Source organism: Malaclemys terrapin, chromosome 23 (genome assembly GCF_027887155.1).
Source record: "Malaclemys terrapin pileata isolate rMalTer1 chromosome 23, rMalTer1.hap1, whole genome shotgun sequence".
Taxonomy (NCBI): domain Eukaryota; kingdom Metazoa; phylum Chordata; order Testudines; family Emydidae; genus Malaclemys; species Malaclemys terrapin.
In genome coordinates, this window is record NC_071527.1 from 11,426,716 (window position 1) to 11,452,328 (window position 25,613).

Sequence of the window (25,613 nt, forward strand, 5' to 3'; positions counted from 1 at the left end):
CACACACAAATGATATGCGCTGAGCCTCACTCCTTCTCTTCTGGTTTCAGTCACTGTACATGAGGTCCGTGGAAGCCCTTGGCAAGCTAATGAAGACTTTGCTGGAGGAAGAACCAACCGCAGACTGGTTCCAGGAAATGTTTGATGTGAGTAGACCATTGAACCGCGGTGGAGATGGTTTCTTGTGTTACAGCAGGGAAGAGTCAGAGATTTAGGGGGGTCAAGCTTCAGTTGTGGAGGAATTTTCCACAATGGAGTTAATTTTAGGGAGAAAGCACTACATTCTTCCTTGTGATAAGTGGGCATTTGCCCCATTGAAATCCACGGAAGCTATGCCATTTTATACCAGGGCTGGATTGGGATCGAGTTCTTACAATGGAGTTGACACTACTTGGACCGGCAAGAAAATCACCACTGCAGTAGCCAAATCCAAGAGAATCAGTTTAAACTGATAATTTCTTCTAAGAGGAATTCATTACTATTGAGTTAAGCCCTGTGTATGGAAACTCATTCAGAGGAGACTTCCTGTTCCTCAGACATGAACAGAATATCTTGAAGAGCTGAGGGGTGGGGAGTTTCATGCACCTTCAGTATAAAAATGAAGTTATAAAAGGAGCTGAGCTGGGGGGACTTCTCTGCTCTTATTCAAATTAATAAAAAGAAATGCTCCTCTCTGTCATTTTGCCACTTGAAGTGGGAGAAGTTGCCCAGGAAACACCACAGCAGCAGACATCAAACAGCATGCAAAGTGCTAGACAGCTCCCATCAGACAGTCTACAGCAGACATCACATACACGGGCCCAGATTCATCTCTCATGTACCTCCTTTGGCTTCAACCACCAGAGGTGAATCTGGTCCCTGGGACTTGTATATCTAAGGGGCTCTTCCATTAGACATGTAATTCCTTTGCTACACCGAGGTCAGATGCTTTGGAGAGGGATTTTAGTGACAATTAAACCTGTTTAAGAGGAACTTTTGGGGGGGATTTTCTGGTACTAACTCTGTCCATTCCTCTGCTCTACCAACAGCTACTAAGGCCATGGTTCAGTTCAGAGAAGGAGTGGGAGAGAGAAAGGGCCTTGCAGGCCAGCACCCAACTGCTGACTGCATATCAAGAGACAGTTAATAGCACAGTGAGTATAGCCTCTTACTCTTTATTTCTTCCTTGAGCTGACTTCCCTGCTTATATCAGATCTGACACTCCACGCAAATGCATAAAAAACTCTTCCAGGGCAGCAGCTGGGATCTCAAGGTGACTAAGATCCCCCTGCTTCCAGAAGAGAGAGGTTTACACAACAATGCTGTGACCACACTCCGGGCAGACTGCAAGAAGTAGAGGGCAGCCAATCCCCCAAACTGATGGCTTATTCTAGAATTAGATTCACCAAGTCAACAACAGAAGAGCTCCCACCCTAGTTAACAAGATGCCAAACGGAGTCCCCTTTTCGCAGTCCAGACCTTGGCTCCCATCTAAACATCCATGTCTTGGAAGCAGGGGGAGGGATAGCTCAGTGGTTTGAGCAGTGGCCTGCTAAACCCAGCGTTGAGAGTTCAATTCTTAAGGAGGCCATTTAGGGAAGTGGGGTAAAAATCTCTCCGGGGATTAGTCCTGCTTTGAGCACAGGGTTAGACTAGATGACCTCCTCAGGTCCCTTCCAACCCTGATATTCTATGTTTAATATAGAATAGTGAGGGATTACTGAAAACCTGGCTCACCATATGTGAGGTTCACTGATCATAAAGGACCAGATACTTATCCCCAGGTCAATATGAATCTCAGGTCTTTCCCAAATATCATGCTGTCAGCCAATCCTTAATAACTAAATCTAAGATTTATTGTTAAAAGAAAGAAGAGAGTTACACATGGTTAAATGATCAATATCCATACAAGTGACTTTCAATGTTCATAGTTCAGGATCACAACAGTGATGGAATAAACTGCTGATTTGTAAAAGTCTCTCTGGAATCATCCCAACAGATCAGAATCCAAAGGCAGCTTAGATGTAAAGTCTGTTAGTTTTTTCCATGCACTTTCCGGGTTATTCCAAATGTTATTTGGAAAATCTCTGTCCTATGGCTTACACTTTCCCTGTTCAAAGTTTAAGCAGACTAGAGATGATAGGCTCAGGCCCGAGCCTTCTCTTTTATAGCTATTCTAGCAGGCTGACAAGCCTACCTCACAGAAATTGTCACAGAAGGACCTTCCCCCAATGCAGATCACCTGTTGTACTTTGCTTTGAAGAACTAGTTACATTCCTTCACTTAAGGTAATTAGCCGTTCTTCCATTATAACACAGATAGTTAAGCTGAAGATAATGTAGAAATGATTGGTTTCCTGGAGTGTCTTACATCTTTGATTTTAAGGTTAACTGAACACCTTGCATACATAATTAAGGCAATTAAGACATGAAAGGGAATTAGCATCTACAAGCTAATTTGGTTACATTGTGAAACTTCTAACCGGGTATAGAAAAACACAGACAAATACACTTAGCCTCTATTGTTCATTTTTGAATGAGTTGATGATTGCTAGACTAATACATCTCTTAGAAACTCACATGCAAGTGAACTGTCTTGATACGGTAGAAGCGCCTCTTGTTAAGTTATTATGGGTCATACACAGGTTGACTGGTCTGCCAGTGTCACAAATGCATTCTTGGTTCTTATGCTCCCAGGATGCTAAAGCTGAATTTCTATTTAATCAGCTAAGAACATAAAACATAAGAGTGGCTTTCCTGGATCCCCCAAAAGAATGGTTCATCTAGCCCAGTATCCTGTCTTCTGACAGTGGTGGGTGCCAGATGCTTCAGAGGGAATGAACAGAACAAGGCAATTGTCAAGTGAACCATCCCCTGTTAGACAGTCCCAGCCCCAGCTTCTGGCAGTCAGAGGCTTAGGGACACCCAGATCATGGGGTTGCATCCCTGACCATGTTAGCTAATAGCCATTGATGGACCTATCCTCTGTGAACTCATCTAATTCTTTTTTGAACCCAGTTATACTTTTGGCCTTCACAACATCTCCCTGGCAATGAGTTCCACAGGTTGACTGCACTGTGTGAAGAAATGCTTCCTTTTGTTTGTTTTAAACCTGCTGCCTATTAATTTCATTGGGTGACCCCTTGTTCCTGTGTTATGTGAAGGGCTAAATAACACTTCCTTATTGACTTTCTCTACACCAGTCATGATTTTATAGTTCTCTATCATATTCCCTCTTAGTCGTCTCTTTTCCAAGCTGAAAAGTCCCTGTCTTTTTAATCTCTCCTTGTACGAGAAGTTGTCCCATACGCCTAATCATTTTTGTTGCTCTTCTCTGGATTTCTTCCAATTCTAACATATCTTTTTTGAGATGAGATGACCAAAACTGCACGCAGTATTCAAGGTGTGGGGGTACTGTAGATTTATACAGTGGCATAATGATATTTACTCTCTTATTATCGATCCCTTTCCTAATGGTTCCTAACATGTTGTTATGGTTTTTGACTGCATGTTGAGCAGATGCTTTCAGAGAACTGTACACAACGACTCTGAGGTCTCTTTCTTGAATGATAGCAGCTAATTTAGACCCCATCCATTTGTATGTACAATTGGGATTGTTTTCCAATGTGCATTCCCCAGTTCAGTACAGGAATCAGAGGCACAATGTTATCAGATGTGCCCGTCACTTTGGGTAGGCTCATTGATTAGGGTTACTCTTCTGGGGAGGGTGGGGAGGGTTCTGTAATTTTATTAATGTGGGGCTTATGTCACTTGTGTGTTCATATGGAGCTCTACTCCTTCCTTCTACAAGTCCCCTCCCAATGGAGCTCCCAATGGAGCTACCCTGCAGGACCTAGGTTCCCCAGGGCTAATAACTAGAACTAGATGAAGATGCGCGCGCGTGCACACACACACACACTAGCAGAGCAAGTCAATCAGCACGCCCCATCTGATCCCCTCATGTGTCCCTGTATTCAGTGGGCTGGGTTAAGCAGCACTTTCAAGCTGGTACCCTTATGTGCCCCTGGTCTCAAGAGGCTGGGTTGAACAGCACTTTCAGCTGCCCCTCCCTTATGTGCCCCAAGTTTAACATGTCCCTATCACACTTTCACATTACAATTGTACTGGGAGTAACACACTTGATGAGCAAACCCCACAGTATTTTTGGGTACTACAGGGATCTTTAGCTTAGGTACAAGAAGTGTTGCTGCAGAGTAAATGGGGGAAGCTTAAAAACACAAAAGAGTAAAATTCAGAGAGAGAGAGAGAGAAGCAACCAGCTGAACCATAAAAGTTATTTATTGAATAATAGTGATAACTACACAAGGAGGGCTAAACAAACATAACAGTTACATTTTAAAGGTTAATACCTGAGGTAGAAAAGAAAACAGAGAGAGAAGGATCTCCCCCACTCAGGGTCCTGAGTGCTGAAGACAGGCAGAGCCCCCAGCACGATCAGTCAGGAGATAGAATCCCAATGGAACTGATGCAGAGTTTGGGTCTATACATCAGAACCCTTACTTGGGCATAGGTCGGGGGTTTGGTAGAGAAAATACAATGGCTCAATGGAGAACACTAGATTTGTTTATGGGTAAACTGATGGCTCAAGGATTTTCTTTAGGCTAGGCCAGGGGTAGGGAACCTATAGCACGCATGCCAAAGGCAGCACGCGAGCTGATTTTCAATGGCACTCACACTGCCAGGGTCCTGGCCACCAGTCCAGGGGGCTCTACATTTTAATTTAATTCTAAATGAAGCTTCTTAAACATTTTAAAAACCTTATTTACTTTACATACAACAATAGTTTAGTTATATATTATAGACTTATAGAAAGAGACCTTCTAAAAACGTTCAAATGTATTACTGGCACGTGAAACCTTAAATGAGAGTGAATAAATGAAGACTCGGCACAGCACTTCTGAAAGGTTGCCGACCCCTGGGCTAGACAATAGGAGCTGATCACTCTTGGCTATGGGTGTTGTTTTCTGCCAGGGAGCTCACAAGGCAACTAGACTGCTTCAGTATTATGGGATATCAATCAAAGATTTATTACTAGAATTGCTCTGATAATTGCTGAGCCGGGTGTGTGCAGGCGTAGGTTCATAAACATCTGGAGCAGGGATTCCCATGATGCAGTGCGTCCCTGATTTTCTGGTCCCAGAGTTTAGTGCGGTTCCCCCTTCCTCATTCTTTATGCTAATCCCTGTCCCATCTTTCATGCAGATGAGGCTAGGGGAGTTGTCTCTGTTCTTCATTCTGTATGCAAAAATGGAGATGTCTTAATCTTGTCACCCTTGTCTAGGTGTGTCTCCCCATGCCCTTCATTGTTCTCTGCAAGCCTTTTCTCTGATCGGTTTTGGTTCAAACAGAGACGGGGGTGAGGGGTGTCCTTCATGAGTCACACAGGCTAGATACTGTGCCCTGGTTCCCCAAAAACACAGAGCTGACTGGTAGCAACAGTAAGGATGGCAAGTGAAGTCTAGTACAGCTGGAGAACGTTCATTCTTCATTCTTTTGTAATTAGACTCAGGAAACTTTTAATCGGTTTGGATCTCTGATTGGACTAATAGCACCATACAGCTGTGATTCACTGGCCACGTCCCGTCAGTGGGTGGTTGACTGTATCAGCTGCCTTCTCTGTATACAAGGTGAGGAGACCATTAGCAGGTATAAGTAACTCTTCACGTTCTTTCACTGTTGTAATGTCCATTTTTCTGCCTGTCTAGTTCTTTCTGTCCTGTCTGTTAGCACTTAGATAACAGAATGGTGGGCATCTTGTAAATACCTCATTAGAAGAGAAGATTGTGATGTGTAAAGAGCCTAGCACACTTTTGGGAACTGTACAAATAATAAATGGTCTGCATACAGGTAGATATCTGCTAAATTCCTTAGGGCTTGTCTACACAGGGACAATAAGGAAAGTTAATCCAAATGAACTAAAGGTGTAAATTTAAAGTGGCATTAAACACATGTGTGGATGCTCTGATTCTGAATTAAAATGGCCCTTATTAATTTTAGTGAATTACATGAATGAAACTAACCTGAAATAAGGCCCCTTTAATTCTAAATAAGTGTGTCCCCATAGGTGTTTAATGAAGTTTAACTAATGCATTTTGAAAATAAATTTGGATTAGCTTTCTTGACTCTCTCCATGTAGACAAGCCCTTGGTACTAAACATTTTCATTCTCTTTACCCTGCCACTGGCTGTATTGGAGGGGATTCCTGGAATAATTCTTTAAACAAAATGTTCTTCCAGCAGCCCTCTGTCATGAGCATTCAAAGCTACTGGAGTAAGTGTAGGCCATTTTCCCCTTTGTGAAAGAGTAGGATATTCTTTTCACCTAATGGTTAGATGTAAAGGGATAGGGCTTGGTTATTGTTTAAGGCCATTTCCAATTAGGGTGACCAAACAGCAAATGTGAAAACTCGGGACAGGGGGTGGGGGGAAATAGGAGTCTATATAAGAAAAAGACCCCCCAAATCGGGACTATCCCTATACAATCGGGACATCTGGTCACCTTATTTCCAATTATTATTAATCAGTCCTAAAAAACAGTGTTGGTGATTCAGAAACAGAAGAAGGGACTCCAATCTTTGCATGTACAAGATAGAAATCCCAGCATTGTTTAGAAGTGACTGATGAGCCTGGGTTTCCTGCTGAAGTTTTTGTCCAGCCCCATCTCTTTTACAATGAGAGTTTGGTGGAGGGATTCACCTCTACATTGGAACCTGAGATCTACCTGCATGACTTGTACTTGAATATGAGATTAGATTTAAATACTGAGAGCAGAGAGGCTACTGAAACTAGACACATCCAGAAAGCTGCTCCAAGCTGAATACAGTGCTTGTTCAATCCTGTATCATTCACAATAACATACCACTACTGTTAACTTTCAGACATTTAGGGTGTAATCCCAACTCCATTACAGTCAACAGGAGTTATGCCATTGACTTTGATGGGGCCAAGATTTTACACTATGCTGATAGCAGCATAGCACATGGATCCTTCTGTATGAATATCCATGCAATAGAGGTTCAATTTCATTAATCGTTACAGTACTTTTTCTCCTTTTCTCCACTCCAGGCCAGTCCATGAATCTGGGGTCAGTGGCGGAGGAGCTGAGATGTCTCCGTGAAGCACTAACAGCTCCAGACCCTGAGGCTCTGTTTCAGGCATCTTCCAAAATGGCCAGGGTAACTGCCTCAAAAAGCTTGTGCGGATGTTCTAGTGACGGGGCACCATTCATTTTACATTTACGCTTTCATGATGCCTTTCCGTACTTGGAGTGAGCTGTGGGAGCGGGGCATTCATTGCTAGTAACCAGCAAGATGCTTTTCATAGATGTGTGCTATGAATGTCATGTAAAAACCAGATTCCACAGAATGTTGCACGCACATGAAAATACGCACGCAGCTGCACACACATGTACCTATCCAGCCATCCATGAGAAAAAACTGTGTTAGTGGAACATCAAGCTGAGAAACCACCCAGTCTTCATTCTGTCACTTTGTGGGTTTGCCTTAGCCTATATTTGTGTGCATGTCTCTCTTTACTTCATTTTATAAGTTGTAAAAAGATGCAGTGTATATAAGAGAATAGAAACTGGAAACTAACCTCCTGCATATCCAGTACAATGTTGTGCTAATTGTGCAACAGAGGCTTTGCCTCTAACCTGATATCATTAGTGTAGAATACAAAAATGTCATATATAGACTGTAGAGAGAATTGTAATCACAAATGGCTCGCTAGACATGAGGCTAATTAACAATTTGTTGATGCATATATCTTTCCATAGAGATATTAGGCCTCCATTTTTAAAAAGCCAGACATCATTGCAGTCTCTCCTGTTTTTGATTTGTTCCCAGGTTGTTAGTGAGTACTTTTCCTCAGAACAGGCCACAGACTTTATTAAGGCCACATTGGGTGGTATGCTGTCTGCCAGCCCCACCTGTGCCACGGCAGCTGGACTGTGGATGAAAATCATCCTGAAGGAGTGTGGAGATGCCATGCTGGACAAGGTAAAACGGGAAACTGGAGAGGTTTTCTGTCTAAACTCTAGGCTTTTAGATCTTTGCCCTTATGTGTAATGAACAAAAATCTTGCTGTTTCTCCCCCTCGGACATAGAGTCGATTCCATCTCTGTTCCTACCCTAAGATAGGCAATGGCAGAATCAATCGCAGTAGACAGAGATAATCCAAGGGAAAAGAACAGGAGTACTTGTGGCACCTTAGAGACCAACAAATTTATTAGAGCATATTATTATTATTTATTATGCTCTAATAAATTTGTTAGTCTCTAAGGTGCCACAAGTACTCCTGTTCTTTTTGCGGATACAGACTAACACGGCTGCTACTCTGAAACAAAGGGAAAAGGAAGATGGTTGGTTATTTATTTGTCTAGCTTGTTGCCACAGTATTCAGCCAAGAAAGGCTTGAAAAAACAGACTCTGGGGAAAATACAACAAGACAGAATGACTGGCACTTGGAATCATCCAGTTATTAGGAGGCCTATGGCTAAGGGCTACCTGGATAAAAATTGACTGGGAATGACTACAGTGCTATCTGGAGCCTGGGCTCTGAGACCCACCCTCTTGCCAGGTTTCAGAGCCTGGGCTCCAGCCCAACCAGGAACAGCTACACTTTTACACTGCTGTGAGATTTTTTTTTGCTGTGTAGACGTACCCTTTAAGAATAGAAGAGGGGAGGGAGGGAGAAAACTATAGTGTCTTTGGGATCCACTATTTATATGCCTTATTCTGGAGCCCAGTGCGTTAGGGCTAGATGACAGGAGCACTCCACAAATCTTCTAACAAGGCTGGTGAAAGGTCTCAGGACAGGGAACCCTCGCAGCAGAACTGCCATGTTTGCACAGTGTTTTGAAGATGTGAAGGGCCAGGAGTGAATATGAGAGGTCGTCACCTGTTCATAGTCCCAGGCATTTGCACGCTGTGTTTAAAGCACTTGCATATTTTGTGCTTGTGGTTGTTTATGAACTAGGCATTCTTCGAGGCAAATGGTCAGATTTGGCTGCTTAAATCACACCTGCAAAATGTGGGCAAACAAAGCCTTCTTTTGTGCATGCGAACTGATTTATTTAATGCATAGCTGGGCACCACCACATTACATTACCTGGTATGTATATGTGTGTGTCAGTTTTAGTTTTTACAGCCAAGTGTGGGCAATTTTTGTGGGTTAAATATATGCAGACATATTTGAACATTTTGTTTCTTGAAGTGAAGAATTTCTAAAAAAGCAGCAACTGGCTAAATAGCTAAATAAAGATTTTGATTCTGTAGAATGAATGGAGAGAAAGAAAAAAGGACATTTCTTTCTGGTTTTGTTCCTTCCAGGTGCCAGATATCCTGGTTATAATATATAGCCACATGCCTACTATCCAGGAGGGCAGCTTGAGGCAGTTCCTGGTGGAGGCGGTGTCCATTTTAGCTCACCGTGACCTAGAGACGGTGATCTCCAGCCTCCTCGGCGAACCTCTGCCGATGGACAGGTATATACCGCTACCTATTGCATTCGTCTTGGTGAAACATGGATCCCTCAGCTTTACTGGGAGATGTAGGGCTTTATTTAAGCAGCAAACAGTTTGGGATAATTCCTAAAGGTTAATAGCCTGGGTCTTTCTGCAGGAAGGTCCAAGAGCATGTTAAGGTGGGGTGTGGAGAGAAACTAAGTGTCATTCTGTTTCCATTAATTAATAGCTGCTTTGATATCCTAAAGACCTATCTTTACTGGTATAACTGGAGTGTATTGTTGGAAACATCTACCTCTCTAGACACCTGAATTGACCTCACTCTGGAAATTAGCTGTTGGTTTCCTGGTAGCATGACAGCTTCAAGTCCAAATCCCTGGCTGATTACAAAGAATAGAGCCAATATTATCATCAGACCTCTGCTTGGTATCAGTGAGGGTGTGGCTGCTAGAATAGAGTTGCTGTCCTGGGTACTTAAAACTGGACTGGAAGCAGATCCATCATTTCATTTAAAGATCCCTAACTGAGTTATCAGTTATCAGTGCTGGAATTATGACCATAAGAACGGCCATACTGGGTCAGACCAAAGGTCCATCTAGCCCAGTATTCTGTCTTCTGACAGTGGCCAGTGCCACATGCCCCAGAGAGAATGAACAGAACAGGTAATTGTCAAGTGATCCATCCCCTGTTGCCCAGTCCCAGCTTCTGGCAAACAGAGGGTAGGGACACCCTTTGTGAAGGGGACATAGGATGGCCACGAATATTTGGTCTCATAGTTGTATGTCCAGTGTGGCAAATTGCCGGCACTATTATGTTGCGTCCCGCACTTTCTCCTCTTGTGGGGGTGCAGGGCACCGTTTCTCACCCCTGAACTGAGGTATCAACTGTCCCATTAGTGTCCCAGAAAAGGGGAGTAGAGAGGGAGGGCCCTGGGCTCACCCTCTACTCCAGGTCCCAGCCCAGGGGCTCTAGGGATAGCAGTGAACCACTTGAACTAGCGATTCCTTCCCCTGGGCTACTTCCCTCTCCAGACCTAGAGCTTGTGGGGCTTCCTTCCCTCTCTCCGCTTGGGCCAAGTTTCTCCCAACCCCTTGTGTCTCTAGAGTCCCTCTGCTCTGCACAAGCCGGGTTTCCCTTTAGCTAGGGTCTTGGTCTTCTGGCCCACCACAGCTCTTCTCCAAACTGCTTCCTCCAAACTGCTCTCTGTTCCAACACCAAACAACTCTGCTTCAACTCCTCCAACTGTCTGACTGAAGCAGGAGGGGTTTATCAGGTGACTGGCTTTAGGTGCTCTAATTGGCTTAATTGGTTATAGGTCCTCTAATTAATCTGTAAAAAGAACAGGAGTACTTGTGGCACTTTAGAGACTAACAAATTTATTAGAGTTTCGTGGACTACAGCCCACTTCTTCGGATGCATATGGATCTGAAGAAGTGGGCTGTAGTCCACGAAAGCTTATGCTCTAATAAATTTGTTAGTCTCTAAAGTGCCACAAGTACTCCTGTTCTTTTTGCGGATACAGACTAACACGGCTGCTACTCTGAAACCTGTAATTAATCTGTAGCAGCCTCTCTTCCCTCTACAGGGACTAAGGCTCTCATCATCCTGGGGCTTACATATCTCCCATCTATCACTCTCCTGCTGTCCTCTGGCCGTGCTATATCACACCAGTTAGTAGGAATATGGCTTTTCCTTCATCAATTTGCCTTCCAAACCCTAGATCTTTGTAGCCACATGTTCATGATTCCATATTTACTGGAAAATGGGAAAGCAGGAACTGAGGTTGGCGCTCTGTGTCCTGTCCTTCTGAAGTCTAGTATTAATGGTGAGGCTGCAGTAAGACTAGGTCACTTAACCTAGTTCTGTAACTGGAAACTCAATATTTAAACACGAGGAGCGTTAAAGGAGGACAGTACTCCTAACTTTCTCATCATTGGCAAGGAGAAAATTTGGTCTTTACTTAAATATGACGTATTCAGTCTGAGCCACAAAAGTGTCCAGGGGCCACATGTAACTTCTGTTAAATTGCAGTGACATCACTGAGCTGTGGAGATCTCTGGGGGGAGACCCCTTGCTTGCCACTCAAGTCCTAAAGATCCTGATAGACAAGATAAAGATTCCAACAAGACAAGAAGGCCGCATCACCTCAGAGACTGAAATCGACAGGGATTTGGCAGCCGCTGAACCTCTCTCAGTAAGTAAAGACAGACACGTCTTTCGGGCTTTACCTCTGCCCTGTGACAATCCTGCTGATGCAAAGCTAGAAGTGTGGTATAATACTGCTGTGTGGGCACTTCTCCTCTGATGTACTGTTTCCCTGAGTCCACTCTGCTGTCTGTGGAACAAATATGGCAGTTTTAGAGTACGTGGCTGATTTACTTAATAACATCTGGCAATTAGAAAGTTTTTGAACCAGCTTTCTCACAGTGCTTTGCAAATATTCCTTAGGACTCACAACATGCCTTGGTAGGTCATCCACATTTGTACAGATGTGGGAAACTGAGCCACGAGTTAAGCGAGTTGCTCGCAGTCATTCAAGTTACTGGCGGAAGTGAGAATTTCGTACAGCAGATCTCAGAAGGGGAGAGAGGGTGTGATGGTGTTGGGAAGAGATCTCAGTTTTTACCATTCTCTCCTTTCAGGCAACATGTGCCATCTTTGAGGTGGTGTCAGCACTGCAGTCGAGCAAAGCTGTGCAGGAGCTGCTCCCAGAGTTGTTTCCTGTTCTCCTGCAGCAGATCAGCCGAACCCTAGGACAAGAGATGCCTTTGCCAAGGATAAGCAGCCAGAGGGAATTCCAAAAAGACCTACAACATACTGAGGGCGACCCTTGCCGGTAATTAGAAGGAAGGGAGAGAAACAAAGAGAATTCCAATAGAGTTGTGTGACACTCCTTAGGAATTCCCAGGGTTACGAGACACCTTACCATTGCCTGTCCTTAGAGTGAGGAAGTCTTGTCTGTGCCTGCTGTGGGTCACTTCCCTGAAACGACCAGGCTCTGGCAAAACAAACACTGCCATCCAGGCCTCCTCAGACTCTTTGTACAGGTTAGTGATAGGCACACACCAACACCTGAGTCTTCTGACCGTTCCATATAGTGTCCAGACCTTTATCCACTGAACACCCACAGAATTACCAGGCCTGCTGTTCCCACTGGAACAGTACACACCAGTTTATTCCTTATACTTTGAACTCTATACTTATACTATACGGTAAAACACACAGCACTTAGATATATTTATAATGCAAACAAGAACAGAGATGATCAAAGAACAGAGATTCCAATGATAGTGAGTAAGAATGCGAGCAAAAAATGGTTACATGTAAAATGAAATCATAACATGCTCTTAGAGACTAAACTTAACCAACAGGTTCACCTCCTGTCTAAAGATGTTTCTCACCCAAAGTTCTCAATCACGCCTGATAGCAACCCCGCTGTCCCTATCACTGTCCATCTACTTCCTAAGTGAAAGATGCCAGGGTGTCTTCTTTGTCCCCCAAATATACTAGAGCATACCTTTGATGTGTACCCCAAAATTGGGTTCCCACCCCGTCTACTTCCTGTTACTTTTCTTTCTTTGAAGTTCTCACAGTCCTTCTGAACTGAATGTGAACCCTACATGCTTAATTTAGAGATAAAGAAACAGATGGATAAATATTTCTTCCCTGAAAGAAAACCATTTTTTCACCTTTCCTGGTGACTAATCCCTAGACACAGATCATGAAAATGTAATATTCAAAGCATATACATGTCTCTTTACACCGCATCTGTACATGTGTTTCACAATGATATTGGTGACATGGGCTTTTATTTGAGACTCATATGGCAATCTTTTAGTGAACTAGAATGTACATACCAGACCACTCGGCACCCACTCTGTGCCCCTCGCCAGTTAACACTAAGAGATTCCTGAGTCATCAGTTGACTTCAGCTCTGATAGCCCATTAATGTACATTTCCCACCAATCTCACAACATTATTAGTTTCTATTATTGTTGTGTTTCTTTATTCTGTGCCAACAAGGTGCTCAAATTACAGACTTCAGGGTTTTATAATGTCTCTGAATTTTCCCAAGAAACCAGGATGTAAACTCTGTTCACGGATGGGCAGTGGCTATAAAATAAACATAAGTACTACTTCACACAACACACAGTCAACCTGTGGAACTCATTGCCAAGGGATGTTGAGAAGGCCAAAAGTATAACTGGGTTAAAAAAGAATTAGATAAGTTAATGGAGGACAGGTCCATCAATGGCTATTAGGCAAGATGGTCAGGGATACAACCCCAAGCTCTGGGTGTCCCTAGGCCTCTGACCACCAGAAACTGAGACTGGACAACAGGGATTGGATCACTTCATGATTGCCCTGTTCTGTTCATTCCTTCTGAAGAAGCTGGCATTGACCACTGTTGGAAGACAGTATACTGGACTAGATGGACCATTGGACTGACCCAGTAAGGCTGGTCTTATGTAGTGGCCACAGTGAGTCAGGGTGCCTAAGCTTTGTCCACAAAACTTGAATTTGTTCACATGGATGGGTACCTAGCTATGTGATTGCTGGCGCTGCAGACACAAGTGTTCCGCTCATGCTGTTGGCCCATGTGCAGGCCCATTTTAGGTACCTATATGTGAGGGGTGGTATGCTGTGCCCCGGCCTCTTCCATGAACACAGACTGTGCTGAGTCCCTCCAAAGTGTTCTCGGGATGCCCGCTCCTGAGATCCTGGTGGTAAGGGCTCTGATGACTGTTTGACCCCAATGGATGATCTTAAGTCACCTTTACTCTTGACCTTTGTTTTCTTTCTCCTCCCTCTTGTCTCTCAGGGGACTTCTGCATCCTCACCTTCTCTGTGGCTTGTACTTTCATGTCTAGGTTCCTCCAGCCTCTTTACATATATTTCCTCTTTACCTGGCCCTTCAGGTTTTGTTTCCACCCTCCTGAGCCTCCATACATGCCTTGGTGTCCCTGTTAGAAAGGGATGCTAGTCCATGCCCAGTAGAAGGCAGTGGGGCAATCCATCCACTACCCCTACATGTTTCTGCCTAAACTTCCCCTTGATTTCCAGAGTCACCTCTGCCATTGGGCAGAATTTATTGTCCCCATGTACATATTCAGTTTTGATCCTACCTCTGGGAAGTCTCCAGTGGGGTTTCACTAACTCCTGCCCGATTAACAAACAGGATGAAGCTGTGTCCATTAGTCCCTTTCGTGGCTCCTCCCTACCCATACCGATATGGTAGGTACCTTCTTTTTTCTTCCCTGCCTGGGAGTCTTATCCCAGCCACAAAACTGTGCAAACCCACAGTCCATTTTAGGACAGTCTCTTTTTAGATGTCCTTCACGTCTATGTCGGTAGCACACTGTAGGACAAGCTCCCACTACAGTTCCTTGAGGCGCCTCCCTCTTCTTCTTACTGCCATTCCCAGCTGGAGGCATTCTGGTCCTTCTCAAATCTAGTCCCTTAAACCACTGACTCACTCTGGGAATGTCCACCTCTGCAAATTCCTCTGTAACTTTAACTGTGGGGTCCAGATTAACTGGCTGGCGCCACGGAACCCATGCTCGGGTATGCTCAGGGAGACTCTGAAGAAACTTCCAGAATCATGCAGTCCATGATCTCCCCCACCATTTGAGTATCTGGCCTTACCAATGAGTGGCCCAATCTTTTAATTTCTGTCCAAATGCACAGAGGCATAATCCCTCAATCCATCTTTCAACTCTCCATTTCTGGCAGTACTTTTCTGTGGACAGGCCCCACCTAGTCCAGCATGGCTGCCTTAATCATGTCATAATCTCTTGCCTGCTAATCACTAAGATCCATATATGTGCTTCCCCAGTTAAATAGGGTGTCAGCTGAAGGCCCCACATTGTTCTGTCCCTATGAGGTCTCACTGCTGCTCCTTTAAGAGTAACTAAAAACAAATCAGGGTTGTTCGCAGGTCCCATTTTACAGAGTCTGATCTCCTGTGCCTGGTTTCCATTTCCTGTCACAGGACTGGCCAGACTTTGGAGGAGTTGTTGCCAGACCTGGGCTTGCTCCTGTATAAATTCCTGAAGGCTCTTTTGCTGTTAAACCTACCAGGCAAGCAAAGGCTGTTTTTCTGCATGGTGGGATTGTTGGAAGGTCTGTAGGGTCTTCTACACCAGCAGTTCTCAATCAGGCCGGTTTTAGGGAGTCCGCTAAGCAGGGCTGGTATTAGACTAGCTGGGGCTTAGGGCAGAAAGCTGAAGCTCTGAGCCCAGCCACGCTGGAGCCCTGAGGCCCAGCACCTGCACTAAAGCCCCGAGCCTCTGCACCCCATGAGGTTAAAAACCAGAGCCAGGAGCCCCAAACTCTGATGCCTGGCAGGGCAGAGGCCTGGAACTGGGCCATGGAGTATTTGTAGCATGTTGAGGGTGGGGGGAGGCTCAGAAACAGAAAGGTTGAGAACCCCTGTTCTACACTTCTCTTTGCTGCTTCACCATCCATTTCAGTGTTCCTTCCATCACCCGGACTGCCAAAACCTCTACACCGGCTTCTCCAACAGGCTCTCCATTTGCATAGATAACAGGGAAATCCCTGATGAGCCCCCAGCTGTGACAGAGAGGGGTGTTGCACCCCCACATCTTCCACAAACACAGACCACGTTGAGACTTTCTTGCTTGTAAGCACCAACATATAGTCTGTTTAATCCCCCTACCAATACAGAGCACCTTTATATTGTATCTCAACTTTCTAAACTCTTCTCCAAAAGTGGGGGCTAAGGTGTTTCCACTCAGAGACCTCACTTTGTCAGGCTCTCCTAGCTTTTTGTCTTTCTGTTTCTCCTAGCGTGACCAGCCAGCAAGTGTGAAAAATCAGGACAGGCGGTGGGGGGTAACAGCTACCCGTATAAGATAAAGCCCCAAATATCAGGACATCTGGTCACCCAAGTTTCTTTCTCTGTCTGTTCCCCTCAAAGAGCTCCTGCCCATGTCCTTTTATAGTTTCCCTGTTAATGGAATGATTAGTTCCTTGACTCACTAGCCCCAGTCTGACCTCGTAATCAGGTACACCTCTGTCCAATTAGGCCTTCTGTGAGGAACCAAATTAGTACTAATAGTGACCAGAGTGCTGACTCAAGTGCAAACCCTCAGCACTCTGTCACATCATATCAGGAGATATGACCCCAAAATGTCCATTAGTGATCACCACACTCAATGCCCCCAGTGTTTGGGTCCTGATCATGTATCTTTTCCATATCACTGTACTCTACTAGTGCCCAGACTCCTTGCAGAAAGGAAAAAATGACTGCAAAATTTTGTCCCCAGCAAAACTAGTCATATGAGATGTATGAGACTGAAACTTACCTCCCGGCATCAAGTCCTTCCAGGGACACTGGTGTCCAGGATATTGCCAATGGATGAACTGTCGATGAACAGCAGACCTGACAAGTAACTGGGGCTTCCTGACTCTGTTCAGGCTGCACCTTCCTACTGATTGCTGCAGTTCTGTGCCTCTCTTTCCCCAGGCTTTCTATCCAAGCATTAGAGGCTGTGCTTTTCAGAGCTGGGAATGAGAGACTGGGGAGAGCGCTCAGGGAGCAGAGAACACAGAGTCTGCTTGAAAACCCCAAGACTCACCATGAGGGAGTGTGTCTGCTGGTGAGGTAAGAGATCTAGGAGGCATGATTTTAGTCTTGGGAATCAGTAGCAAATAGAGTGGCTGAGAGGGAACCTCCAGTTTATAGCTTTGTGGGGGTGCCCTGGGTGGAAACACACAACTCCCATTCTTAGATATCAGTGCTGTATGCTCAGAGCCGCTGAGTGTTTGAAGTGTGCAATCTACCCCATAAGCGGTTTATTTTGTCTTCCAGTGTTCTGCTAAGAGCTGAACTAATAACACCTGAGATCTTACAGAGCCTCCTCCCCTGGGTGAATTCCCCAACAGAAAACCTCCGAGTCACCAGCACAGCTTTCCTTACCCAGGTAAGACACAGGGTTCTGAAGAGCGGTTTCACCATTAGACTGTTGTCTCATGTTTGCCTTTCTTTCGGGAGTTGTACAGTTCAGTTCATAGGAGTAATTGTCATTTTAGATAGTAGAATGGGTCCTCCTTTATATGGAAACCTCACAGGGAATTTCATTACACCTTTCTGAGTCATTCTCCCTCTGATATTTTTATTGCTGTCATTGCCTATGCTAGCTACACAACCACTGGTGCTGGCTGAGAGAGATACAGACAGAGTTTGAATTCCTGGACCTCTTCTGCCAAGTCCTAGTGCTGATACTAACCAACAGCTCCTGATTTTGGTTTAGCTCAGCAGATCTTCTGAATGAACCTAGTGTCCTAATACTATAAAACAAGCAACATACAAATACATTCACATCTATCTTAGGTTCTCATTACTGTAGTATCTGAGTACCTCAAAACTCTTTAATGTCTGTATCCCCACGATACTCCTGGGAGGTAGGGAAGCACGATGATTCCTATTTTACAGGCAGGGAGCTGATGCACAGAAGGGCTAAGTGACTTGCCCAAGGTCTTTGAGGGAGCAGGAAATTGAACCTGGGTCTCCTAAGTCCTGGGCTAGTGTGATAACAGCTGGACCATCCGCCCTTTCCACAGCCTTCCTCTAACATCTGCATCATATTTCCCACTTATGCTAAGCAACTATCTTAGGGGCTCATCTGGCTCTAAGAAAAACAATTGATCTGTGCCTGTGATGGGCTGTACCTGGGCTTTGAGGCTCCTTAAAAGAGGCCCCGTGGTCCTACTACACCCTGCCCCAGGAAAACAGCCACAAATCTGGGTCTGTCTAGAGAGGCCTCACAAAAGCAGCCAATCAGGCTCAGCTAAAAGGAGCTGCAGGGCCTTAGCAGTTCAGTTCCTGGCAAGACCTGGAGGGGCAAGAAAGGGGGCTGCTCTCTGGCCACAGAAATTCAGGGGATAGCCAGAGTTTGATTCTGGCAGCATTTGCTTAAGCTGGATTTGCAGGAAGAGGGTCCCTAAGAACTTTAACCCAGAGGTGAGAGTGAAGCTAAAAGTGGCCGGTAGGAAGAAGCAAAAATGAACTGAAATCAAGCAGTGCCTAGCTACTGTTTCCAGGGTCCATGGTTTGGAACCCAGAGTTATGGGCAGGCCCTAGTTCCCCCACCATCTACAGTGGCATAAGCCCCACGGAGGGGACAGTGCTTATGGAGAGCTTGAACAAAGGGCAGAATTTCAAGGACCAAGAGTTGGGGCTGGAGACCCTAGTGAGGGCAATGGGATTGTTCTTGACTACCCCAGAAGGGGTTCATTTGGACTTTGGGACGCAGCCAGAGGCCTGAGCCACAGAAGACTCACTAAGGTCGGCTGGCAGGGTGCGCCAGGGGTGAGAAAAGGACTGTGGTACCAGACCCAGCCACTAAGAGGCTCTCAAGAGGTGAGTGGATCCCTATTATAGTGCCCAAAAGGAAAGCTCCAGGTTTTAAAACATTTCTCATTCGTGTGGAATAATAAAGTTACAGTGTCTTATGTGCCAAGTATCAGAGGGGGAGCCATGTTAGTCTGTATCCACAAGACTGTGGCTGTAGGAGGACTCCTTGTTGTTTTTAGTGTATTCCATGTCTGCTCAAATTATATTCCCAATCTTAATGATCATATTGGGGCTAATGGACATGTTGATTTTATTTCAGCTAATGAGTGACCCCATGCTCAGGGAGAAGAAGTTCCTTAAGTCTGTCTTGAGCATCTTGGAAGAAAGGTCCCAGGATAGGAACAGCATTGTCCGCCAGATGGCTGTGAGAGGCCTGGGAAATTTAGTCTATGGGGCGCCTGAGAAGGTAAGAGAGATTACTGAATAGAATGCAGCATAACTAGAGAAACCAAGAGCGAGAGTTGTTCAGAGTTTACAGAGGCTGCACAAAATGCACTAGGCCAAATTCTGCTCTCTCACATACCCTAGTAACCTCTTTGCAGTAAACATAGAGCAAGCCGGATCCTTTGGTAAGCTGGGCATAAGTCAACAATGTGCACTTTAATATGGCTATATGTAAATGTATACATCTGGGAACAAAAAATGCAGGCCATACTTACAGGATGAGAGACTCTATCGCAGGAAGCAATGATGCCGAAAAAAACTTGAGTCATGGCAGATAATCAGTTGAACATAAGCTCCCAATACGAAGTTGTGGCCAAAAGGGCTGAAATGATCCTTGGAGGTATAAACAGAGGAAACTTGAAGAAGAGTAAAGAAGTTATTTTCCCTCTGAATATGGCACTCATGTGAGCACTGCTGGAATACTGTGTCCAGATCAGGTGTCCACAATGCAAGAAGGATAAATTAGAGAAGATTCAGAGAAGAGTCTCAAGAATTATCAAAGGATTGGAAAATATCCCTTTAGTGATAGACTCAAGGAGCTCAATCTATTTAGCTTTACAAAGAGCAGGTTAAGGAGTGACTTGAGAACAGTCTATAACTACTCACATGGGGAATAAATTTTGATAATGGGTTCTTCACATTAGCAAACAAAGGTATAACAAGATTCAATGGGGAAAAATGAAACTAGGCTAATTCAGACTGGAAATAAGGCATACATTTTTAATGGTAATTTTAATTAACCATTGGAATAATTTACCAAAGGTTGTGGTGGATTCTCTGTCACTAGCAATTTTAAAATCAAGATTGGATGTTTTTCTAAAAGATACATTCTACTTCAAACAGAGACTATTTCGGGGAAGTTCTATGTTATGCAGGAGGTCAGACCGGATAATCACAATGGTCCCTTTTGGCCTTGGAATCTAAGTAACTAGGAATCTAATAATAGGATTACACAGATGTATTATGGCACCAAGTTGGGCTCATTGTAGCTAGCACCTGGTCTGAAATATAGCTATAGGTCTCTGGGGGGAGACGGGGTTGATGAAATTCCCACAGCTTCATAACTGCTAAAGAAAACTTATTAGAAGTGTGATCAGTGATAAGTGTTCTTTAATGTCATATGTTTGTACAGGTGAAAAAGCACAAGAAGTTTCTTCTGGACCTACTGATCGGGGCCTTACATGACATTTTCAGTTCGGAAGTCATTGGCGAGAGCATGAAAGCACTGGCCAAAGTCCTGAAGGAGCTGAAAGAGAAGGACATAGGTTCTTCCTTCAAAGACCTCACCCAACAGATCCGGACTTACTTTGACGATGTATGTGAACAGATCTCTCCAACCCCAGTTCAACCAATCTTGATTAGGCTCCATTTACAATGCGTGATGTGGACTCCCTGGGCATTGCTCATGTCGGAGTGAAGAGATTTTAGGCCCCAGGGAAGAGAGGTGTTTTACGGAGGAGGAGAACATTAGGAGGATGGGGATGACATCCCTGCTCCCACAGTCTCACCCTTCTATTCTTCTTTATTGCCACTGAGAACCTCAAAGAAAGTCTGAATACTAGATTAGATAGCTAGATAAGCATGAAATGGGGGTTACAGAGTACAATAGAGAGTGTTGGGCCTGTTCTATACCATTTTTATGTGAGAGGGTTGGAATGATAATTCCGTTTTGTACAGAATTTAGAGAGTTCAAATTTGGATTTTGATCCTATTTGTGGGAACCCCTCTCCCCAAAGTTCAAAACTCTTTGTGAAACAGAATTACTATTCTCAACCTAGCTCTATTGGAAGCCTTGGCCCAGGGCAGTCTGCTCTCAGACTATCCCGGTGCTGGGAACCCAGGAAACTCTGGGAGCTAGAAGTGCCAGGGAGTTGCAAATTTGAGAGCCAGGGTCCCAGAAGCTGGGGGCCTGGAAGCCCACGATCCCAAGCAGCCTGCTAGATCGGCTGCCACAGAGCTGGATGGGTGCACTGGAAAGACACCAGGCAAGTTTCTAAGGACCCCTACCTGGCTTCTGGAGGAATTTCATCAAAACTGAACTGTCTCTAAAATATTTTAATGAATCAGCAAATTTGAACAAAAAATTGGTTAATTACCGTTTTTCCGACTAGCTGTAGTTGAAATCACTCTACTTTAGCGTAGAAGAGATGGCTGTGCAAAGTGCATGATGTGATTGTCTCTTAGTTACTAACTTGCGGGGCTTTCTTGGCTGTAGGAGGATGATGCTCTTCGCTCAATGGCCTTTGTCCTATTTGGCATCCTGGCCCGGCTGACAAAGAGAAAATGGAAGACCTATTTCGCCGACCAGGTTAAAAAGAGCTGGGTCACACTTCTGCTGCACCTGCAAGACCCAAACCCTGAGATTTCAATGGTAAGACTGACAGTGACTTATTTACTAAGCAAAAGGAATCTTCCTCCCAATGCCAGGGGAGCTCTGCTATTCCTGCCTGCTGTGGAGGCCCAAATTCTCCCCTCAGTTCATTGCCCTCCTGCTGAGTCAGTTCCAGCCAGGTTGGTCCATGGCTGCCTCACCAGAATCCAGGAGAGGTCATGGGTCTGACCCTGACAGGTCTCTGTTCCTGTCTGTCTCTGCACCCCAGACCCCTGCCTCCCCAGAACAGAGAGACCACAGCTATGCCTGGTGCAGCAGCTTTCATCGGTATATCTGTTCCCAAAAGACATTGATGCTACCTCCAGGTTTCAGTTGAAGTTCTCCCGTCTATTAGTCATTCCTGCATGTTTTCTGCCAATATCCAGATGAATCCCTTTTTTTGATCCTGGAATAGATGAGCAGTCACGCAGATGAGTTCCCGTTGAATGAACATAGCACTCGGTAGGGAACAATTCAATGGCGTGACGCTCTTTTTCAGGAATGCAGAGCTACGTTTCACCTCTGTTTACCGTTTTTGGGACTCAAGAGACTCCAAAGTGCAATCAGTGAGCACCTTGGTGGCACAGCTGAGCTGAAGCCTGAAGAGCTCCAGGTGGACATTTGCAGACACCTTGTGAGTGAGCTGTTGAACTGCCTGAGATTATTGACTGGAGTGGTGGTGTAGAGGTGGGGAGGGGATGTGTGACTGAGGGTGATGGGAAATGTAAATCTGCCACAGATTCCCATTGTTCCCACTTCTACCCAGCCACCTGTTCTCTATCTTATTTACCTGTGGTTCATAAAAGCATGTGCTGGCAGTCAAAGGGCACTTCTAGCCAGAGAGAGCTCATGTATCCCTGATTCCCTCTAGGCCAAAGAGAATGCAGAGCTGCTGGAGAAATTGTACCAAATCACCATCACGTACTTCTATAGCAGCTGGGAAGAGATCCGGGCAGTTGCAGCCAACTTAGCTGGTGAGAGATGATGCCCAGTGTCCCTTTTGGTATTTCCATTGAGGGAGACAGAAACAATCCCACTGTGCAGCGCTGAGCTGCCATTAATCTCTCTGTGCCTCAGCTTCCCATCCATAGATGGAGATGTTAATATCCCTACCTCTCCAGTGTGGTGGATTAGTTGCTATCCAGTGTTTCGGGATCATTGCAGGGAAAGCATGGTGCAGTCATTTAGTAGTAGAGGCAGGGACATTGTCACGTAGGGCATGGTTACACTTCGAGCTGGGTGTATAATTCCCAGCTTGATGAGACGTACCCGCACTAGTCCTGCGTGCTAGAAATAGAGAGTAGTTGCGATGGCAGGAGCAGCAGGAGGTTTAACCACCCCAAGAATGAGCGCATCCAAACCCCAAAGTCTATTCTCAAGGTGGCTAGCTCCTCCCACTGCTCGTGCTGCCTTAGCTACATTCTAATGTTAGCATGCTATCGCTGTCAGAGCCAGTGTGGGCCTGTCCCATTGAACTGGGAGTGATACCCCTAGATCAAAGTGCAGACCTACCCACAGTGTGGTTCAGTGCTCCTCACTGCTACTTCATCATTGGGAGGCATGCAGCCCACCTCCCCATAGCACCTGCTGTTTCAGGTTCCTGGCCACACCACCTTGTCAAGGAAGCATTAGGTTCCTCCTCTTTGGCCCTGTGCCCTCTTCACCCTAGCACACCCATGTGAGACAGGCAGGCATTGTGGCCTACGTCTCAGCTATCAGTCACCTTGTGAGATCCCTGCTTAGAACTCACTTATTCCTGGCCCCAGTCCTTTGCTCAGACCACTAGACCAAGACACTATCTTAGTATGTCTCCAATAACTGACAGCAGTGGCAAGAGGAACACAGACTGTTTCAAACAAATGGGTTTTCTGGAAACATTCTTTTTAAAAAATGTCTCTCTCATTCTCTTCAGTGTGGACTCTAAACTGCTCTAGCATCCTCTTGCCCACAGCTCACCTTTAGGCCCACAGTAGGAGATGCCAAAGACCTGTCTAGGGGCTGCTAGTATCACTTTGCACTCAACAAGGGAAGGTTTTATTATTATTGTTGTTATTTATTTTACATTGTGTATTTAGGCATCATCCTGGAACACACAGACAGGCAGCGTATGAAATGGCTGGACCTGGAATATCTGCTGATGTGTAAGTAATAAATACAGCTGAAGTCCTGTTCATTAGTGAGTTCTAAAGGAATTTGGCTGACAAGCAGCAGTAACCAATACCACTGGTGCAAAGTGCATCAGCCACACAGCAAAGGACAAATTCACTCTTGCCCAGTAGAAAGTCCACTTTAATTTTCCCTGAAGGAGGAAGCTGCAGAAGGTGTGATATGAGTCAGTGCATCTCCTGGTTGTCCTGGCAACGCCGCCTCCACAGCCAGTGCTATCCACTCTTTGGGCTTTATTGGCTTTCTGTGGACTCCTCAGGTGAGAAGAAGTTGTAGCCACTTTCTGCTACCTCAAATTTCCCACCAGCAATTTTTCTTCCAGTAGGTGCCCTGTATCATGCATAAACCTGCTTGGACCTGGCCTCTGTTAAATTCCAGGTTTATTTGAGCTCAGGCAGTGTCTCCTGAATAGAGATGGAAAATAAACTTAAAAGTGGAAGCTATTGAAACAATGGGCCTTCTTCCATTTACAGCAGAGTGGATGACTTTCTGGTAGAGTCAGGGTCTCCCCCCAGTTGAGAGCATGGAAGGGACCCAGTGGAGGAACCTAAAGCTTTGTTTGTATTGGAGAGCTGCTGTAGTGTGGTATTCAGAGGTAATAAGTCTCCAGCTATTTCAGGCAGAGGTGACTATGAAAAGTGGGGTATATTCATCTCTCATGTATTTTCCATCCCATTAGAACGACTGAGCCCAGTCTCCTATGTTTCCGTGTGATCATTCTGCTCAGGTAGTTCAAGGTTCTGTGATCACACTTAGCTGTGATTTGACAGTCTGTTCACTAATGTGTTGTCCTCTGTAATTTCAGCTCTCCAGGTCCTACAGAAAGACCCAAGTCCCACTGTCCAGCTGGTGGCAACTGAGATCATAAGTCACATCTGTTCTGGCCGAGTGATTGGGGAATGAAGCGGCACGGAGAAAAATAGAAGAAGGCACTCCAGTAGTATAAGGGCCTGTAGCGGGGCGGCCTGGCTTCCAGGCGCCCCAGGAAGCGAGGAGCCAGAACAGCCGCCAGAGTGGGCGGAACCACCACGGCCTGTCCCCGCCCCCCGGATGTCAAGGGGCAGGACAGGAAGTATAAAGGCCAGGCCACAGCGCTCAGTAGCTGGCCGGCAGCGGGAGAGGACAGACGCTGGTGCCCGAGCTCCCGCGGACCTGAGCCTGCTGAGAGCCCGGTATCCCGAGGAGGACTGGCCGAGCCTGCCGAGAGCCCGGTATCCCGAGGAGGACTGGCCGAGCCTGCTGAGAGCCCGGTATCCCGAGGAGGACTGGCCGAGCCTGCCGAGAGCCCGGTATCCCGAGGAGGACTGGCCGAGCCTGCCGAGAGCCCAGTATCCTGAGGAGGACTGGCCGAACCTGCCGAGAGCCCGGTACCCCGAGGAGCGGCCTGAGCTTCCCCCCGCCGAGGGCCCAGAGGGAGCGACAGACCTACCTGGTGCTCGGGGCCCGGAGGAGCCCATGATCTGCGACCCAGCAGACGGAACTCAGGAGGAGCAGGTACCCATGGAGGAGGAGATGGGAAGTGGCCCGGGGATAGCAGACCCCGAACCCATGTCAGTGTGTTGCGGTCAGGATCCCCACTGACTGCGCGGCAGGCGGACTGCTGCGGATAGGGCCCCGGGCTGGAACACAGTGGAGTGGGTGGGCCTGTGTTCCCCCCTGCCACCCCGCGCCGGGTGGCAGTCTCTCCTCCTCCTTGTCCAAGGGGCCTGGGCCCCTGACAGACTATCTGTTGGCTGCCCCGCCCTGACCTAGGGCCTGGGCTAACCCAAACTGACCCAGCCCCTGCGAC

The 25,613-nt window shown here is 45.9% G+C and overlaps 1 protein-coding gene across 1 annotated transcript in view; it reads left to right on the top strand.

The window, feature by feature from the left end:
- Positions 1-24,727, top strand: part of LOC128828172 (maestro heat-like repeat-containing protein family member 2B) — a 38,380-nt gene extending 13,653 nt beyond the window's left edge. Inside the window, exons 16-32 of the mRNA XM_054012602.1 lie at positions 51-146; positions 1,029-1,133; positions 5,503-5,626; positions 7,064-7,173; positions 7,846-7,998; positions 9,331-9,485; positions 11,496-11,658; positions 12,107-12,300; positions 16,954-17,091; positions 17,299-17,410; positions 19,103-19,249; positions 20,420-20,602; positions 21,503-21,658; positions 22,158-22,292; positions 22,530-22,632; positions 23,734-23,799; positions 24,630-24,727. Of these exons, the coding sequence (XP_053868577.1) occupies positions 51-146; positions 1,029-1,133; positions 5,503-5,626; positions 7,064-7,173; positions 7,846-7,998; positions 9,331-9,485; positions 11,496-11,658; positions 12,107-12,300; positions 16,954-17,091; positions 17,299-17,410; positions 19,103-19,249; positions 20,420-20,602; positions 21,503-21,658; positions 22,158-22,292; positions 22,530-22,632; positions 23,734-23,799; positions 24,630-24,727 (2,238 nt within the window). The remainder of the gene's footprint in view (positions 1-50; positions 147-1,028; positions 1,134-5,502; positions 5,627-7,063; positions 7,174-7,845; positions 7,999-9,330; positions 9,486-11,495; positions 11,659-12,106; positions 12,301-16,953; positions 17,092-17,298; positions 17,411-19,102; positions 19,250-20,419; positions 20,603-21,502; positions 21,659-22,157; positions 22,293-22,529; positions 22,633-23,733; positions 23,800-24,629) is intronic.
- Positions 24,728-25,613: the final 886 nt, after the last annotated feature.